The sequence below is a fragment of the Syngnathus floridae genome, chromosome 11 (genome assembly GCF_059516105.1).
Source record: "Syngnathus floridae isolate MCC-2025c chromosome 11, RoL_Sflo_1.0, whole genome shotgun sequence".
In the NCBI taxonomy this organism is placed as follows: domain Eukaryota; kingdom Metazoa; phylum Chordata; class Actinopteri; order Syngnathiformes; family Syngnathidae; genus Syngnathus; species Syngnathus floridae.
The window spans coordinates 6,242,183-6,261,004 of record NC_142423.1 but is presented as its reverse complement, the minus strand read 5'-3'; the positions used below and the strand labels follow the sequence as shown (position 1 = coordinate 6,261,004).

The window sequence follows — 18,822 nt, the reverse complement described above, 5'->3', positions numbered from 1 at the left end:
CGCCTCTGTGTGTTTGTGTCAGACATGATGACGGGATGAATAGCTGAAAAACCTGATTGTGAAAGCTTGTAATGTGACCCTCTTCTAAAAGTATGAGGCGGAATCAAGACACCAGCATAATGAAGAGCAGAAAGCGTGCGGTTTGGCCCGTTTGTGAGCTAGCGACTGGTGCTATTGGTAAAATGTGGCGTCCGCTTCTTCTTTCACATTCCCCCTGTATTTGTGTGTCTCTTTTGTACAAAGCAGCAACAGGGGGCAGGGTGCTGCGAGGCGGGGAGGGTAATTGTCTCAAGGTGTGGAGAGAGCTCAGCGGGCTGTTATTGTGCCACTCTACTCCCTGCAGGGTGTCATTATAGTGTGTGTTTGTGTGCCCGGCCATGATGTTGAAAGACAGGTAAAGCAAAACAAGAAAAACAAGAGCGGGTCAGACGTGTGAAATAGAGCGCAGCATCCCTTTAACTTCCAAATCATAATGTATTCAGTCAGGGGGATGAAAAGAAACAAATAAAAAGGGGGGGAAAACAACTCTAATAATATGAGTGTACAAAGCCGAAGGCATGACATGTTTGGAAGTGAACGTGCATGTGTGTGTATATGTGCAAAAGGGGGGGGGGGGAGCCCCAGTGGGGGTTTCTTCTAGAGTTCATCCCTCTTGAAGGAGGGAAGGAAAGGGAGGAGTGGAGGGAGGAGAGTGAAGCTGTCTAGTATACAAACTATTCACACCGCAGGCCAGTGTGTGTGCGCGCGTGTGTGTGTAAGCTGAACACGCACAACTTAATCAGTTTGGACCCCATTTGAAAGAATTGAATTTGATAGCCGCCACGCATGCCGGGCCTCGGCTCACAACAGAGAAATGAAAATAAATGATGATTTAATGTATGTGATAAGTATGATAAATTTAGGCTAGGTCTAAAAAGAAAATCTAAGTGGACCAATAAAGACAAAAAATAAAAACGTGATGAAATTTGTTTTTCTTACCTCAATTTCGTTAGTTAGTTAGTTTTTTTTTTAATAAATATCATCACTATCAAGATTTCGATGAAAAAGATCCTTAAAAGGATATAAACTTTTTTAATTGGACTTGGTGCACTTAAATATAACCAGGCTAATAGCACCACTACTGACGTCACTTCTAAATTACTGTCACAATAAAGTTATTTGAAAAATTCCTCTTTGGGCGGGGTTTGGTGACAAAAGGAAGTTTTGAGATTTGACTTGAGCAAATTATGCTACATCTAAAAAAGTAGCTCCCATTTTTGTAATTTTTTAAAATTTTTTCTTCAAACCTGTGCACAGCTCATGCGTGAAAATTTTGTTAGCTGAATTCTGACTGACACCAACGAAAATGTTGCTTTAAGTATGGAGAGATTTTTAATGTTTTGGAAATGCTTGCATTGTGACTAAGTGTGTTTGTGTAAGCACTTGGACCTCCCCCGTAGTCCATCATCTCAATGCACCGCTCATCTCTCAACACGCTCCTGTCTTCGTTGCAACAGGTGTGAACTGATTTCTTTTTTTTAAGTGTTACTGCCGTTTGTTGTCATCGCCAACGGCAATGGAGCAGAATATCATTTATGGGACAAAAAGGAAAAGCGTTTCATGCTGAAGTCATTGCATAAAGGCAAATCAAGTTCAAAAGTGTATTGCAAGGCAGGGCAGAGGGTTTGTTCTTATTTGCATCCAATCTGAAATCCGAAGCTGGAAAAGTTGGAGGCGATTCGGAGGGAAAGTGGGGCTGTTCCGCGTGGCCTATCAGGCATCAAGCGCACACCCGGCTCCTCCCCGACCCCGCCCCCCCTAGTGCTCATGCCTTGCCTGTGCTAGTGGTGGAGAGCGAGAGGCCCACAGAGCCGCCGAGAGGGGAACTGAGATCAGTTACAGAGCTGAGGTCCATTGAGTGACCCGAGGGCAGAAGGAAAGTGCTCCGCAGAGAACTGGAGAGACTGCTTTAGACTCATCAACTTAGTCGGAGTTGCACTTTGGAGGAGACAGAAGCGGTTCGAGTCCGGTATGTTCGACTGCATGGAGGCTCTGGGGCTGGCCCCGCGCCCCCTCTACGATGTGTCTGCACAGGGATCCTGCATGCTGTCCAAGGCGCCCCCGTTCTTCTCCAGCCTGGACCCCTTCGCTTGGGCCGGGACTGGCAGCCTTCAGTGTGAGTACCCGGCCCATCCCATCCCATCCCTTCAATTCTGTCCATCACATTGGTTGCTCCTTATCAGGCTTGTCGCCGGTGTTATCATGGCGCTCTCTCCACAGGAAGAGGCAGATTCCCCTCAGTGCTGTGTGGCCATTCTCACCCCCGCCGTCCGTTTGTTTATGTGCTTAGCGGGCTTTGCGGGGGACTTTAGCGGCGCATATTTATACATCATCATGTTTGTTGTCTTTGCGAATGACTTCACATGATTGACAGCTGCTTGAAACAATACAGGACCTGACCTGGCAGCCAGCGCAGAACACAATGTCCAAACAGAAACAGCTTTGACAGATTGAAGGCAAATGGGCCTTGAAATCACATTGTTGTAATTTGCCCTCTTGTATGGAAGTCGCACAGCGCAGCACTTATGCGCTTGTTTCAACACTGCTTTCCTCTGTGCCTTGGTGACCTTCATTTTCTCTACTGCATTAGCGAGCAGAGCAGTGGGCCAACGTGTGCCGAGGCCCACATTGCATCAAATGTGGACCCTGTAACAAACCCGCTCCAGATAATAACAAAAGCTAATCTTTTCCTATCGTCATGGAGCAGCCCATTGTGGAGATTTTTTTTTTTAAATTCCCTTTGGCCCTGCCGTGCGCCAACTCAAACATTGACTGACTATTCAAGTCAAATTGTGGCAGTCAGATACCTGGCCAGCACGACCTGTGCTCCGCACTCAAGTGGCCAAGGCAAAGCACCCCGAGTCTATTTATCTTCAGCGTTCATTCGGACGGCGACTGTCAAGTCGGCGGTGTGCGCTAACGATGACGGATGAGCAGTCGGCTCGACAAACACCACGGCCCGGGCCTGTCCCGACTCGCTCGGGAGCTTCCCCAGATGCCAGCCTGAAAGACACACTTCACATTCATTCAACTTGTTTCAAAAATGCTTTTGAGAGTCCAAGAACCAAATTGTAGAAACTGTTAATTGAAGCAAAGAAACTACATAAAAGTGCTTTTCTCTTTTTGTCACCTAGACTAACCTGTTAGTCTATTTGAAGAGGAAACAGGCGAAGGGGAGTGACTCATCTCTCATACCTTTATGCTCAAATCTATTTGTAATGCAGATGGAGGCAAGACTGCTTGTTTAGAAACTTTTTAATTTGGAGGCCTAAAGGCTGTTGAATATCAATCATTATTGACTTTATGGATTTTATTTATTTATTTTATTCTTCTATTTATTCTTACTCCTTGATCGTTCTTCTAACTGACTACTTGATAATGATCTCTTTAGAAATGCTATTCTTAATTTATAGATTCCTCATGAGATGGATGGGGGACACTATTTGAATGAATTTTGCCCAACTAGCTTTTTCAACATCCTAACATCACAAAAACACAGAAAAATTTTATTCTAAGCTGATGAAGCCTAGACTATGACATTGCTCAAAGTCGTTTGATTAATATTAAAGTAATAACTATTGATGTGCTACGATTACAGCTAAATAATTTATTAACCCCAAAATACTACACCTCTCTTTAAAAATCATCATTTCCTACACCACAAAACATTCATGTTCATTTTACTACTCGACCTGTTGGTTAACATTCCACTCTGTCCTAAAATTGGATTTTATGTTGTTATTTGCGCCTGACTGAAGCTTCCTCCAAGAAGTAAGACTCAAAGCGCTCAAGTTGCGGCCCATTTTTGGATCGTTATTTATTTTACTTTTTAGATTGAGTTGTTGATGCATTGCCGAGATATCGGATCGAGTATCGGCGGATACTCAGAGTTAAGTGAAAAAGAACTCGATGGGACCTTGGCTACGAATGAAATCTCTGGAAAGCTTTGCTCGCTTTCCTGTGTTTTGGCGCATTTGGGTCAGTTGAGCACCTCTATGCCGTCCTTTTGTATCACCGTCAATGAGCATTAAAAGGAGCGCGAAGTGTGTCATGGCACGCCGGCGTCTCCGCTGTGACGTTTTGTTTCTTGGCTGCTTTTGAGCGTCCACTCTCCCTTTGGCCCATGGCCCCATCCAGGAGTGTGTGTTGGTCCGCCTCTCTGATGTCCTCCTCGCGCACGGCTCAGTTTACACGCCTCGTCTTGTGTAACCCGCAGCTTTTAATGAAGCCATTATAATTAGAAAAGGACTCAATTAAGAGATTAGCAGGCGTGTGGGGGCATGAAAGAGGAGTAGAGGGATGAATTTGGTTTTGGGATTAGCCCCGCGACCCCCTCCCTCCCACTGACTCCTTATATCTCGGCGTTTCAGGCCTTAAGGGGGACATCTCCCGTCTCCGGGCTACTTTAACAATGCCGCAGGACCACCACGTCTCCAAAGTGAGATGCACCGGCCCGCATTCATGACTCAGGAAGTTTTTGTTTGCGTTTGGAGGCTACAGCAAAAGACCCTTGAATGTGCTTTTGCCTGGTGTGTTTGTTTTATCACATATCTTAGAAATCAAGATGAGCTCCAGATAACAGATGTGTTATTAATCTGTCAATTAGTTTGTCAAATAATCTATGAATTAGAAACTGGACATCTGGAAAATGGGCAAAAAAAAATGAATTCCAATTCAGTTACTTGTCAGCATTTCAGAAAATAGGCAAACTTGCTGGTCATTGCTTTTCAAAGTAAAAGCTTAATTTGATCGTTCTATTCAACGCAATAATAAATTTGCTTTCAGTGAGGAGTACATGAATTTTAATTTGTTAACTGTGAGAATGTTTACAATTTTAAATTAAACATGGTCTCTAAACCATTGGCGACACTCATTTTTCCATGGGCCGCATTGGCGTTTTAATTTACCCTGGACGGCCATCGTCATCACAACAAATGAATGAATAACTTACGTATGAAATCTGAAGTCAATAATGGTAATTTTGTTAAACTATTGAGTTACTCTAATAACATAACAAGAAAACGCTTGCAATATTTTAGTTATGATTTATTACAGATGACAATGTGAAAATTTGGTACAGCTTTTAGCTAATATCATGAAAATATTTTTTGCAGGCCGCATCAAATTATCACTCCTGTGCAAACTATTGGAAATGATCCATAGTTGTCGATTACTCATTGCATCTCTATCTCTCATTCTGGTGATGGCAGTCATATGCCCAATTAGTTTTTACCAAAATAAATGCATACAACTTTCAATACATGGTAACTTTCAAAAGTCACCACTTGCAATATTAGTTGTGCTGGTCCGATTTAATGTGTTTTGATTCCCTGAAGAGCTTGTGAGGTCCCTTATTGAGTGTTACAGCAAATGAAGGGTGTATCGAAGACCCGATGATCTACTGGCTGAACGAAGCTGTCTAATATCCGTCCCCTCCCCACATTAGTCAAGGGAAACTAAAACGACGCCAGTGTTGGTATGCTCAACTCAATCAGAACGCTAAGTTGCTGATGATTCACATTTGTGGAGTCCATCCGAAATCCAAGGGCGTTGTTCGCAAGTGTGTGAAGCTTGTCAAGTTGAAGTATTTGTCCAGGCTTTCTGGTGAGCTTGTGCAAACGTGTGTGTGTGTGTGTGTGTCTGTGTGTGTGTGTGTGTGTGTGTCTACCTCCTCCTTTTTAAATGTCTGCTGCTTTGTTTTTTATGGAGCTGTCTTCTGGACAGCAGCCCGGTTTTCACAGTCTTTCCTTTAAGAGGCGCTACCAATGACAGGAAGGGCTCCTCCTCCTGCCCGGGCAGGAAGGCAGGGGAGGACAGAGGGGGGAAGAGGGTTATTACTGAGGGTTGGGGTTGGGGGGGGGGGTTCTGGTATTGAACTTAGAACAGCTGATGAAAGGGATTGTCACTCACATCTCCCCCATCTCCTCCCTGCTGTTGTGGTAATTACTCACTCAGCATATTTGGTGGCAGCCTCCCCCTCACACCGCTCGACAACAAAGTCATTGGAAGCACTTGACAATGACAACAACAATCGATTGAAAGCAGTCAAATCTAGGCAGACGTTTGCTTCTTGCCTGCGTGTTTGTGCGTATGTGCGATGCTGCTCTCTCCCGCCCACGGGCCAACACACACAACACACTCACTCACATATTCACAAGTGCACGCACATTCCACAGGGTGCTGTCGAACATTAGGTGGAGCCAGATAAAGTGCTGCATTTGAATTATTATTATAATAATCGCACGAGCTTTACTATTGCTGCTGTTGGCAGCGTTTTGTCATGAATCATCCCCCGGACATGTTTTTTTTGATTGACAGTTTGAAGTGGAAAATTCAAATTGAATGAATCCCCTGCAACTCTTGTCAGCATAAAAGCCTTCCAGTGTCATTGGAACATTCTTAACTGTCATGCAGGTGTTCGAAAACGGTGTAATAAAGCAAATATGATATACGGAACCACCCAGCCCTCGATGATTTGTGATGGACGCGGTGTTTAGGGATATGAAGTAGTGCTGAAGTCAGTTCACGTCATGCATCACACTTGACAATATTCTTAACTTGTCATACAAGTGTAAAAAGAAGTCGTGGAGCCAAAGAAAAATACCAGACTTAAATTTTGCTCCAAATTGGACAACAATAGAGACACTCCAGTTTAAAGGTTCCACGGCGGACAACCCTCGACACCTCCCCAATGTGATGCTGTGTGCAGCCCCCGGGGCCAAAGTCAAGCTGCATGCCATATGTCACACTATGTCGTCCACGCAGACACCCCCGCAAGCAATAAAATAAAAAAAAACCTTCAATGTCGGCGTAAAAGCACACACTGGCAGATTGGTCAAGTCCAACTGTATTGACGCCAAATGAGAGCAGACACGGCTTAGCCAACTGGCGGCTTCTCCAAAGTGAACGAGGTGTCGACCACGAGGCCAAACTGGACTGTGTTGATGGCACATTAAAACTCATGGCTGAAAGGAAGGAAGGAAGGGATGTTAACAAGACACAAACGTGGAGGTTGAATAGTTGTACGCTGATGTAGGTGACAGAAAGTCTGACAGGATGTTCCGAAAATGTGCATGTGTGTTATGGCCCTGCTGCAAGCGGACGCTGATTCCCACCAGTTCTGTCGTCTCTCGTGGCTTCTCCAAAAGGTGCGCTGATAGATGTTATGACACGCGGCGGGGTGAACTGCAGGTTAAGACTAGACTGCTGTTTCTTCAAGCCGAGTCTCGGAGGCCACGCACAGTTCAGGGTGCTGACAGCCCGCTGACACTTTTTGGCTCCTCTCCTTGTTTTCGTCACGCCAGGTAGCGTCCCCCCTCCCACTACTTTTTCTACCTTCTCCTCGCCCTTTCTCACCACACTCAGACGCCGTCAGTCAGTACCTGTCGGCTGGCGCCAGATGCGCTACCTCGGCGCCTATTTTCTTCCCTCTGAGACACTCTTAACGTTGTTACTATATCAACAGATAGACTTACGACTTTAGCTCCGCCCACAATCCCCTCTCACCTGAGCTCTAAAACCTCATAAGTCAACACCACATGGAGAATATTTTTATAAATTCTCAGCTGAAGCTCTTGTGTGTTGCATTCTTTGTACGGTCACTTAAGAGGCAATACACTCATTTTGAACAGATCCCATTCAAAAGATGTCAAGAGCAGAGGTGGAGAGAACTACGTTACATTTAGTCAAGTCATTTTGGGAATAAATTGTATTTTTACTGCGACATACTTTTTACGACTATATTGAGCTACAGTCTATTCTTATTTTTATCTTTCTACTATGGCTTGAGTGATCATATGTAAAAGTAGTTCAATAGACAGTAGAAAGTTTTCAGTTGATCAAATATGCATGTGAGAGCAGGATGAGGACGTGCAAAGTCCACAGGAAGGCTGTCGCTGAGATTTTAGATTTGTCTCACAACTGCGAGAAAACATGTTACATCACCGGCGTTTGAAGAAAAAATGGCGGCGTGCTCGTTTTGGTCGCTGCTGTGGCACTTCAGAATATTCAGAAAGTGATTCGGACGACTGATAGGAAAATAATATTTAAAAAGCAAACAATTCATCATATATAGTTCTTATATTAGAATTAAAGTATTTGTAATTTTGAGGTTGATGGGTGTAAAGTAGTTTAACCAGAGCAGAGGTTTTTTTAGATTAAGCATCTACAATTCTAGCCCTTCCTTCTCTTTTTACAAATAAAGTCATTTGGTATAAAACAATTGTAATTGTCCGACGACATAAGGGTGAATTGTTAAATGCCACTTGCACACACATTGAACTTTTAAAGTGCCTGCTGGGCAAGTAGTTAGTCATGACCCTCTTGAGCCAAGGTCAAAGTTAAATGGTGGAGCTTTGATTGAAGCTGTTGTCCACTGGGAAGTTTGTGTCCCCACGCTCACCTCCCTTCCTTCTCTTTCTTTCTCCTTTCTTTTGTTTTTATTGGATTATTCCTTTGTGCTTTACCTCTCTTGCGTTTTGAAACCTTACCACTCTTGTTAATGACAGGCCGCCGGGTTCATTTTAGGGTTGTTGCTGCTGGGTGGGGGGTGGGCCACATTTGGTTGGGCCCGGTGAAGGTGACAGAAGGGGCATTGACTTTGGGGGGGGGTTCTGACCCCGGATTCTTTAATTTTTACTAGGAAGGGATGCGAGGATGGAGCTGGATGTGTGAATAGCTGCCCAAGGTGACTGGATGCCAATAAAGGGGTCGTCAGCCTGGCCGGGGGCCTCCTTCCCATCCCAGACACAACCTTTATAGGGCCGCTTGTAAGCCTGGGCAACTATTAAACTCCGTCCTGCCTGCGCTGAGGAATTTAGGGCCAGGAAACAAGGGGGTGGGGGTGCTGGTGGGAATGGGCAGAGGAAGGTGAAGTTGGGGTGAGTGAAGGTGAAAGTTGAAAGGCATGTTCCAGACAATCTGCTTCTTCAGTCGTCGCCTCCAAACGTGGAAGGGGGTCAATGTGGCTTCTTGTACTTTTTACTGAAGGGATGCGCTGCATTGCTTCGTTTTGACATTGCTCTTTATCTTCCTGGTTGTTGGTTTTTTTTTCCCCAACATGGTCTTCACAAATGTCATAATACAGTTTCCCCTCGGAGAGAGGGGACAGGGGCCGAGCCTCGTAAACTTCCAGCTTTTGTTTGTTCACATGGGCCTTCGAGCTATATGGGCATTGGATGGCCTTTCACGTAAAAATGTGAGCTTGTGAACACAAACGCTCACAAAACTCCAGAAAAAGTCAACAGGAATGCCGCCCCCCCTCCTGTTGGCCAGTAAATGGAGAAGCCAATCAAATCTCAGCTGCCAATCAGCGTTTTATCAGCGGGGCCATCTGGCCATCAGCTAATTGTGGCTTCTTTACGTCCCTGTCAATCAGACGCCTCCCTCCTCCCTTTTCTCTTAAGAATCGTTGCTTTTGAGTTTGCCTTCTGGCCCCAGCGCTGACCACACGCTGTCAAACGCGGCTTGTCTGACTGTCAGCATCAACAAATGACTTCAATGCTGCTTCTTGTGCATGCAGCCGTGGAGACCCAGAGCACCAGCTCCGAGGAGATGGTGCCCAGCTCGCCTTCTCCTCCGCCGCCGCCTCGCGTCTACAAGCCCTGCTTCGTGTGCCAGGACAAGTCGTCTGGATACCACTACGGGGTCAGCTCCTGTGAGGGCTGCAAGGTACGAGCACTCACTGGGGGAAAACAAAGCAGTCTGCTGCCCTCTACTGTGGTCTTGCTAGTACTACATTCGGTCAAAAGCATTTAACACTAAACCTTGATTGACCCAAGGCAAGGCATATAGTATACACAAAAAATTAGGATCTTATTTTAGTTTGATCACAAATTATAATAATTTGTTATCTTGAGCTTTATATCAGCAAAGGAAACAATATACATGATGAATATTCTCCATTAATTGAAACGAAATCCCAGGCTAAATGTAGCACCTCAAAGATTTGAATCCCTTTGCAAGGTGCCATCTTATAACTTGTATATAGATAGTATAATAAAGATTTGGTCGCAACCCCGCAGATTTAATCAATGTGCATTTTTGTGTTTCAGGGTTTTTTCCGGCGCAGCATTCAAAAGAACATGGTGTACACGTGCCACCGAGACAAGAACTGCCAGATCAACAAGGTGACCCGCAATCGCTGTCAGTACTGCCGGCTGCAAAAGTGCTTTGAGGTGGGCATGTCCAAAGAAGCGGTACGTAATGACCGCAACAAAAAGAAAAAGGACGTGAAGGAGGAGGTGGTGCTGCCTGAAAACTACGAGCTGAGCGGCGAGCTCGAGGAGCTGGTCAACAAAGTAAGCAAAGCCCACCAGGAGACATTTCCGTCGCTGTGCCAGCTGGGCAAATACACCACGGTGAGTGTCGCGTAACGATGACAATGCGGCGCTGAGAAAGCGGGGAAAACCAGACCCAACCTTAGCGACACGTGCAACTCTTTTGTCTGTCTCTCCCAGAACTCGAGCTCTGACCACAGAGTCCAGCTGGACTTGGGCCTGTGGGACAAGTTCAGTGAGTTGTCCACCAAGTGCATCATCAAGATTGTGGAGTTTGCCAAGCGACTACCAGGCTTCACTACGCTAACCATCGCTGACCAGATCACCCTCCTCAAGTCTGCTTGTCTGGACATCCTGGTACTGTTGACACACACATGACACACCCATGCTGCCTCATTCGCTACGCAGCTTAAATTGCAATCACAAAAACATAAAAATGTGAACAGCCGCCAGCAAGCCTCCTCAAATGTCAATTTTTCGGGGGGGACGTCTTCAGATGCTGAGGATATGCACGCGCTATACCCCCGAGCAAGACACCATGACCTTCTCAGACGGCCTGACCCTCAACAGAACCCAGATGCATAACGCCGGTTTCGGCCCACTCACAGACCTGGTGTTCGCCTTCGCCGGGCAGCTGCTTCCCTTGGAGATGGACGATACTGAGACGGGACTCCTCAGCGCCATCTGCCTCATCTGCGGAGGTGCAGCGAGCCTCATCTCGTTTGTATCTTTTTGCCTCCCTTTGGCGAGATTTTTACGCTGTCTCGCTTGTCAGACCGTATGGACCTGGAAGAACCCGGGAAGGTGGACAAGCTGCAGGAGCCGCTGCTGGAAGCGCTGAAGATTTACACACGCCGCCGACGCCCCAACAAGCCTCACATGTTCCCGCGCATGCTGATGAAAGTCACCGACCTGCGGGGAATTAGCACTAAAGGTCGGTTTGCCGTATGCGTGATCCAGATGAGCACACACAACGTTGCTTTGGTTTGAAGTGAAAAGAGTTTTGTGGAAATTTGTGCAAGGTGGGACGACATTAGGAGCTTCATTTAGACAAAAGTAGTCATTTTCTGTGGCAGGGGGGAAGTCAACTACTCATGTCTGTCAACTCAGGTGCAGAGAGAGCCATCACACTGAAGATGGAGATCCCCGGTCCCATGCCGCCGCTCATCAGGGAGATGCTGGAAAACCCGGACGCATTTGAGGACAGCAGTGACTCGGCAGAAAGCCCCGCACCGGCCGCCGCCGCCGCGCCGCCCGCCGTTCAGACCATCAAGCAAGAGGAGAAATCCACATACGAGTCGGCGGTGGAGGAGGAAGAGGAGGAGGAGGATGACGACTATTGGGACGAGGACAGGGAACGGCTGGCGGACAGTGACGCCGAGCCGTGGGGGGAGGCGGCTGCAACGGCGACCAGCACAAACAAGAAAAGCGGGACAACGCAGTAGGACGGACACTCCCTTCCCAGGAATCCTCATCTTCATACCATCAGGCTCTTATAAAAGAATTGCAAAGTTTACAGGGAGTGAGGGACAAAGCAAAAGCACTCAACAAGCGACTCATTGTGGTCCGCAGTGACAGGAGGGAGGCGGGAGGGGGGGCTCACAAGGAATGCCCCCCCCTCCCCAGGAAAAGGGCTACGCTTGTATAGAAAACATCTCTTTTTTGGGGGGTTACAGGAAATGCTACTTATACTTTCTTCTTGTATGATGTATTGTCTCAGCCCTTTGTCTCATTTCTTCATGGCGTGTGCATTTATGCGCTTAAGTGAGACATCGTGAGAGCAAGTCTCCAACTTTCAATGTCTTCCAGGGTGGTCAATGTCTTCCGAAAACGAGCAATAGTGACTTTGGCATCCTGAATAGGGATGGGAATCCAGAATGAGTGATTTGATTCCAGTTATTTCTCTTATTTGCTCAGTTAACATCTTGCATTGTCAAAGTTGCATCTTGTTTGAACCAATCTGAAAAGTTGACAACCAGCAGTTGAAGACAGCAGACCAATCCAGAGCAATTTCACTTCATTTGCTCATCCACTGAAAATGGATAAACAATTGAATCCATAAATGAATCGCACTGCTAAATTTACGTCGATTCCAATCCATGGACGTGAAAAAAATGTGGTTCTAAAATAACGAAACCGCTCGTGATGTCAGCATGGAAAGCCTTTTGAGCCTTTTTTGATGTCCATCTTCATGTCCTCACGCTCTTTGTGCTCACTAATGGGACAACTTTGGCTTGAGTTGGACATTAAGCATATCAAATTTTAGTGCTCAGGCGCCTTTCCATGTCAGTACTCTTGCATTGCATAATGAAGAGGACGCCGTTAAGCCATAGACGCCCCAGCAGCCATTATGAACTTTTTACATCATAGCAAATCCTCAGGTGTTTTTTTTTTTAACTGTATGAAAAAAATAATTGCATACTTTACCCTGCAACCTTCTACAGTCAACCTCTGTTCATTTTAAAAACTTTGGTTTTCCAGCTAACAAACGCACACATAGAACATAGTGGCTATTTCTCTGCTGCCAAATGTTTCATCATACCATCGCAGTTATGTATGGCCTGAATGTACAGAATGTCATCAAAGTATTAAAAATGTCAGGAGGTTTTAAGACGAATGTTACTTCACTTTGAATGTCACTTAAACAAACTCAGTCCAATGTTTTTGTTTGCATTGTTAAATGTCACGGAATAAGACCCGCAACAGCAGCAGCAAGATCCTCCGGGGGCAATAAAGTCATTTCTTTTGTCTTTTTCCTGAACTTGAGCCAGTGCAATAAAACAAAAGCCGCCTGCAAGGTTGACGGCGACATCCGTACTAAAAAGTATAAATTCAGACAACTCTGGCTCATTTAAATTCCATCGCCTTGATGATTGTGACATTTTTTTGTATGGTTATATGCAGAGAATATTTAATGATGACTTTTAAAGCGCAAACCATCTCATTGTGTCTTCTTTTTTTAATAATCAGCTACCTTCACCGTTATCTCCGTGTGGAGAGATTTAAACATCTCATGAATGGGCTCATTTGTTTCTCTTGGTATTAAATCTATATGTAGTTTGCTTCTTTGGTTTGCTTGTTATTTTGGCTGTATTTTTGATAAAAGGCCCTTTGTGTTTTCACACCTGTCGGCGTGCAGCTGTATTTATTTTGTCATCACTTTCATATACTTAATAAGCATATCGACCATAAAGTCATCTGTTAATACAAATGGCAAGTTAAAACCATCACATTCACCAGACACACAGAATGCATTTCATTATATTACAGTGACTTAAAAGCAGGCATTCCGAATATGCCGCCGGCAATATATGTGGCGCGCTAAGAAGTGTAAAATGTCATACTTGAATCCTGACAATGAAACGTGAGCCGTAAATGAAAGTGTCAAGTTGCTCAACAAGACGTTTTAGCTTCGACTACAGTTACACACAAGAGCCATGCAAACATTTCTGTCACAGACTTGAATCCAGTTTTTAAACACGTGCTAACAAATCTACTCAAGCAAAAGTCTCATTTTCACATTTGAATCTTTCACAGCTGCAAAATTAGAAAAAGTTAAACATCTACATTCGTTAAGAATTAATGCTAGAAGGCAGTGACTCCCAACCACTGTTGCAGCACAACAAAACTATGATTTCCCTTTCATAAGTCATAAAAGCACAATTTGACAACAATGTATCTGAAGTTCTTTCATATATTGCATACAGTGACAAATGTTCTTGTGCTAGATGGCAGAAGGTACAGTTAACCTGTGAGTCCACATGTTGCCATTCATATATAATTGTTCTATTCATTTTATAAGATTCACTTATAGTTGTATAGTTATAGTTAGTGCAATATATTTGGTGTGCATATCTGATTAGACGCATTCGACATGGGCTAAAGAACATTGCCGCCACCTACTGGCCAATTTTAGGTCGACTGTTGCTGTTGCCGGATACAGGTAGTTGTATATATGTATGTGCAAGTAATTGTGTATGTGTAAATGGACACACTTAAAGGGAAATTGTGTTATGTGTAAATGGGACACACTTAAAGGGAGAGTAAAACGCACCCAACATTGGCACTTATGTGATAAAAAACGTATTAAAAAAGTGATGTCAGTAGTTCTTGAAAAATGACCCATCCTCAATTTCCTTTCATCTTAGCCCTACAATCTTACAGTTCTTTAGGTCACCACATGATGTAGTTCGCCGATTCACTGCAGAGGGAAACATTTGGAATGAAAAGCAGTGTTCACGCAAGTATGTTGTGTAAGTCAGTGGTCCCCAACCTTTTTTTGCGCCACGGACCAGTTAAGTGTCAAATATTTACGCGGACCGGTCTTTATATAAATAAATACATTTGTAATAAATATATAAATACAGTGAAATAAAACAAATATAAACCACATAAAAATAAAACTCACCATTACGTTGAATTACTGGGAGCACTCAGCTTGTTTCTATGAAACGAGCCGGTCCCATCTAGGCGTAATTGGAGACAATGTCATTCTTGTTCACGTTTTTTTTCTTTCAAAAAATTCCAAATGTTTGTAATGCAGGATGCTTGGTCTCCATGTACCGAAGCAGTTTTGAAGGCTTCATTGCTTCGTTAGCTAGCCTGTCGCCACATATTGTGCATAGTGGGCTTGCCGCGTCATCACCTGTGGCGATAAATCCATATTTTGTCCTACTTGTTCACGTTTTTTTTCTTTCAAAAAATTCCAAAGATTTGTCTTTCAATGCTTGGTCTCCATGTGCCGAAGCAGTTTCGAAGGCTTCATTGCCTCGTTAGCTCGCCTGTCGCCACATATTGTGCATAGTGGGCTTGGCGCGTCAAAGTCACCTGCGGCGATAAATCCACATTTTAAGTTGGACTCCTGAAATGTTCTTTTAAATGCAGCTTTCCTTTTCTTAGAAGTCGTAGCCTCTTTTTCTTCAGTCTCCTCATTGGGCTTTTTTCCCTTTCCGAAGAAGCTTTCCAAACAACTGTTTCTTGCTCATTTTTGCTAGCTTCGCGGGCTCTACTGAGGTGACATGTCACGTGACCTGGACGACTGTCTTCAACTGAATTAACCTGTGTCAAGAGACACAGATGTACCGACGGATGTAATTGGGAAAGAATCGCCAAATTTTTGATATTTTTCAAAATAAATTCTTACTCATTTTTGCTAACTTTGCTCAACTGGGGAAACATGTCACGTGACTAGGACAAGTGTCTTGACCTGAATTAATTGATCGTCGATAAAAAAATAATAATAATAATTTCTGTGCGGCTTGGCGGCCCGGTACCGGTCCGCGGCCCGGTGGTTGGGGACCCCTGGTTTAAGTGGTGGAAATGTCACCTGAAGACAGAGTCTGCAAGGCGGCTGTCCACGGCCTGCATCACTTGTTTCTTGCCACTGTCAGTCTGCTTCTGATTGGGCCAGCACAAGTAAAAAATGAAAGGGGAGATCTTAAATTGACAGCAAGTTCTTATTTGAGTCGTGGTAATGAGCCAGTGACTATTAAAAAGTATATGTGTGCATGCATGTGTAAAACTCACACTATCACTGTCATTCTCTCTCCAAAACGGCATTTTCTCCTTCTCCAGCAGTCGCTCTTCCGCCCTTTGCACTTTAATCCTCAGGTCCTCTATTTTCTGGTGGTCAGCCTACGTATGCACACGCTAAGTTATTAGGTGAATAAATAACGAAAACTAAAATTGAAAGAAAAAGTACATTTTGTCAAGGAAGTAAAAACAAAAATGCTTTAAAAAAATAAATAAACGAAAAAAACTGAGACTACACTCCGAGGTCATCTGTGCGTCTTTCATGTTTCCGGTTAAAACAATCTAACACTAAAATACTAATACAGACCGATATGTGCTATTGTCACATCTTTACCTGCGCCGCACTCCGGAAAGCTTCTCTCTCCAGGGCCCAGTTGGCACGCTCCTCCCTGAGAAGAAGCTTCTCCTCAGAGAGCTGCAGGCCCAGTTGGGCCACCTGCAGTCGGCTTTGGTGCAGCTCGGCGTGGGTGTGCCCATGGCGGGTGCCCAGCTCCCTCAGCTCGCCGCGAAGTCCCTCGGCTGAGCGCTCGCTTGCCTCCAGGCGAGCTTGCAGGCCGCGGACCTCTGCCTGCGAAGTTTCATGCTCTGCCTGTGGGGAAGAAAGACAGGGAGGATGAACTTTATTGCGATGACAACCAAAAGACGTTTGACGTGAGGTCTATGGTTGGAGGACTTTACAGACCTGCAGCAACTTTCTCTTTTCTTCGACATTTTTGATCTGAGCTGAGAGTTTCATCATTATCTCCTCCTGCCTGCAGAGGAAGTGTCAAAGTGTGATCACACACAAAGCTACCTTAATGCTAATTAGAAATTTCAAAGGCGTGTAGGCTAGAAATATATTCTTTATCCTTAACAAAGCACAAATAATATTACTGCCGTACTGAGGAGCTAAGAGAGGAGCTGAGGCTTTCATACACTGCCTCGAAACCTGTTTTGTTCATTTTAATTAATTTATGACTATCACACAATAATCTTAGCCTCTCAGTCAAGGCACCAATTACTACTTTCCTATCTAGCAAGAGCTCTGGCACCAAGTGAACTTCGCTGTCCAAGCATCTATCATGAGTTTTCAAAACTTGCCTTTCCATCTCCACTTTTGTCTCTTTCTCTCTATCAGTCAACACCTTGACTTCATCTTCCAAGTCTTTCATTTGTTGCTGAATGTGCGCTTGTTCAACCGTAAGTTGACTCAGTTCCGAGGAGAGATTCTCCTCACTGCTTTTCACATCCTGCAAAGCAGCACATGAGAATTAATCAACCATCAAACATGATCTGTGTTAGGTCTTACTTTGTTTTCTCCTTCCACTTTCTTCAAGGCGTCACATTTATGTGTCAGGTTTTGACAGAGCTGGTCTAGCTCCTCCTTCAAAGCATCCCTTTCGCTCTCCCATTCCACCTTAGCTTTTATGTTGCTCCTCCTCTCCTCCTCTATTTCCTGTTTGGCCTCCTGCACAGCCTGTCGCAACTCTGCTTTCTCCCTCAAGCACTTGTCCAGCTCACTCTGTGGAGAGCAAATTATCTTCAGCAAATTCAAATGGCACACAAAAGTGAACGCCCGGCAGCTTTTTTTTCCCACCTGGAGCAGCTGAGCTCTGGGGACTACAAGGAGCAGCTCCTCCTCGTCATCATAGCCTCCTCCTTCTTCCTCATTTCGCTCTTCACTCAAGGTCTCCAACTCATCCAGAGGTTTGGGGGCGCAGAAGGTGAAGGGTCGGCTTTGGGCGCACACTTTCCCCATCTTGTCGACGTAGACGAATCGGTACTCCACCGGGCTGGGGCGAGGCAGGTAGAAAGCTGTCAAAAACAACAACATTTCTTGACAAACTTTTACTACCGAGTAAATCTTTTCAGTGCTTGATGTTTACCTTGAAAAAGTGCACAGCAGTCAACAGCACTTCCTTCGGCGTAGCCTTCGGGGACAAGCGACCAGGCGTACGTGTGGTACTCGCTAAGTGACGACCATCCCACCTACAGTATGGAGGAACAAGACCACCAAGATTAGGTACACCTACACATCAAATGGCAAACAATACAGAGGGTATCAAAAGTCTACACACCTGGTGGGCTGTGCTAAAAATAATCATATTTAAACCCATATTAAATGGAATTCAGCACACACCTGCCATTATTTTAAGTGCCTCTGATTCACCCATGATAAAGAAAAATAAAATAAATCAATAATAATATATAAATAATAAAATATAAGCTAATAAAAGAAATCGTCATCATAATCAAATAAATCAACTGTTCCAGTAACACATTCAGGAATGACAACAACAAAGGCAACCCCAAATTGAACATCAAAAATGTAATCCTTGGCAATTTAAATATGCACTCAAACCTTGAAGATCCCAATCCAGTCACTGCTGCTCCACTGATGGGTTGAAGTCACGCTGTAGTGACACTCGACCCTGGTTTGGGGGAAGTAACGTTGACCCACATTTCGAAACACCACCGAGGACTGTGGATATTGTTTCTCCATGACTTTGACGAGGAGGAAGGCACACGCTGATCCGGCAACAGGAGGAGGACAGCTGAGCAGACATTTGAGAGGAACACTGTTGGGCAATACAGCATGGCCTCCCATCTCGTGTTTATAAACAACGTGCTTATACTTTTACCATACTGTTGTTGTTTTTTTTCACTTTGGACAGACAGACAAATATATATAAAATTTAACATTTAATTACCATATGTAAATACTCAAAACAAGTATGGTACAGGTCTTCAAGTACAGTTAGGATAGCAGTCATAAAAGCTTTCGACTATTTATTTCTCATAGTAAGAATCGTAATTTCGTTTAAAAGTCCTACCTGGGGAATAAAAAGTAGCTCGTAAGACGTTCACACTTCACAGCTGTGCTTCCATCATCACACTGACTTGAGTTGACTTGGTGCCGTCTGAAGACAGTCACGCCAAAGGATCATGGGAAATGTAGTTCACCCTCATCATCACACTGACTTCAGTTGACTCG

The 18,822-nt window shown here is 44.6% G+C and overlaps 2 protein-coding genes across 5 annotated transcripts in view; one reads left to right on the top strand and one right to left on the bottom strand.

Annotated features, from left to right (window-relative positions):
* Positions 1–13,440, top strand: part of rargb (retinoic acid receptor, gamma b) — a 27,909-nt gene extending 14,469 nt beyond the window's left edge. For 2 of the 4 annotated variants that reach the window (XM_088388878.1, XM_088388877.1), the window contains exons 3-8: positions 9,560–9,708; positions 10,092–10,397; positions 10,497–10,673; positions 10,813–11,017; positions 11,092–11,250; positions 11,427–13,440. In XM_088388878.1, coding sequence (XP_088245004.1) covers positions 9,560–9,708; positions 10,092–10,397; positions 10,497–10,673; positions 10,813–11,017; positions 11,092–11,250; positions 11,427–11,761 — 1,331 coding nt within the window. In that variant the 3' untranslated portion in view covers positions 11,762–13,440. Of the gene's footprint in view, positions 1–1,820; positions 2,156–9,559; positions 9,709–10,091; positions 10,398–10,496; positions 10,674–10,812; positions 11,018–11,091; positions 11,251–11,426 lie in introns of those variants that run through there. The other 2 variants (XM_088388880.1, XM_088388879.1) reach the window with 2 other exon arrangements.
* On the bottom strand, positions 13,211–18,822 carry calcoco1b (calcium binding and coiled-coil domain 1b). Its single transcript, XM_088388881.1, has 11 exons — positions 18,662–18,822; positions 18,190–18,382; positions 17,714–17,816; positions 17,425–17,642; positions 17,137–17,349; positions 16,925–17,077; positions 16,531–16,596; positions 16,183–16,437; positions 15,843–15,950; positions 15,643–15,713; positions 13,211–14,517 (listed from the first exon to the last, which is right to left on the bottom strand). Exons 2-11 carry the CDS (start codon positions 18,328–18,330, stop codon positions 14,490–14,492), a joined length of 1,356 nt encoding a protein of 451 aa, XP_088245007.1. The 5' UTR covers positions 18,331–18,382; positions 18,662–18,822; the 3' UTR covers positions 13,211–14,489.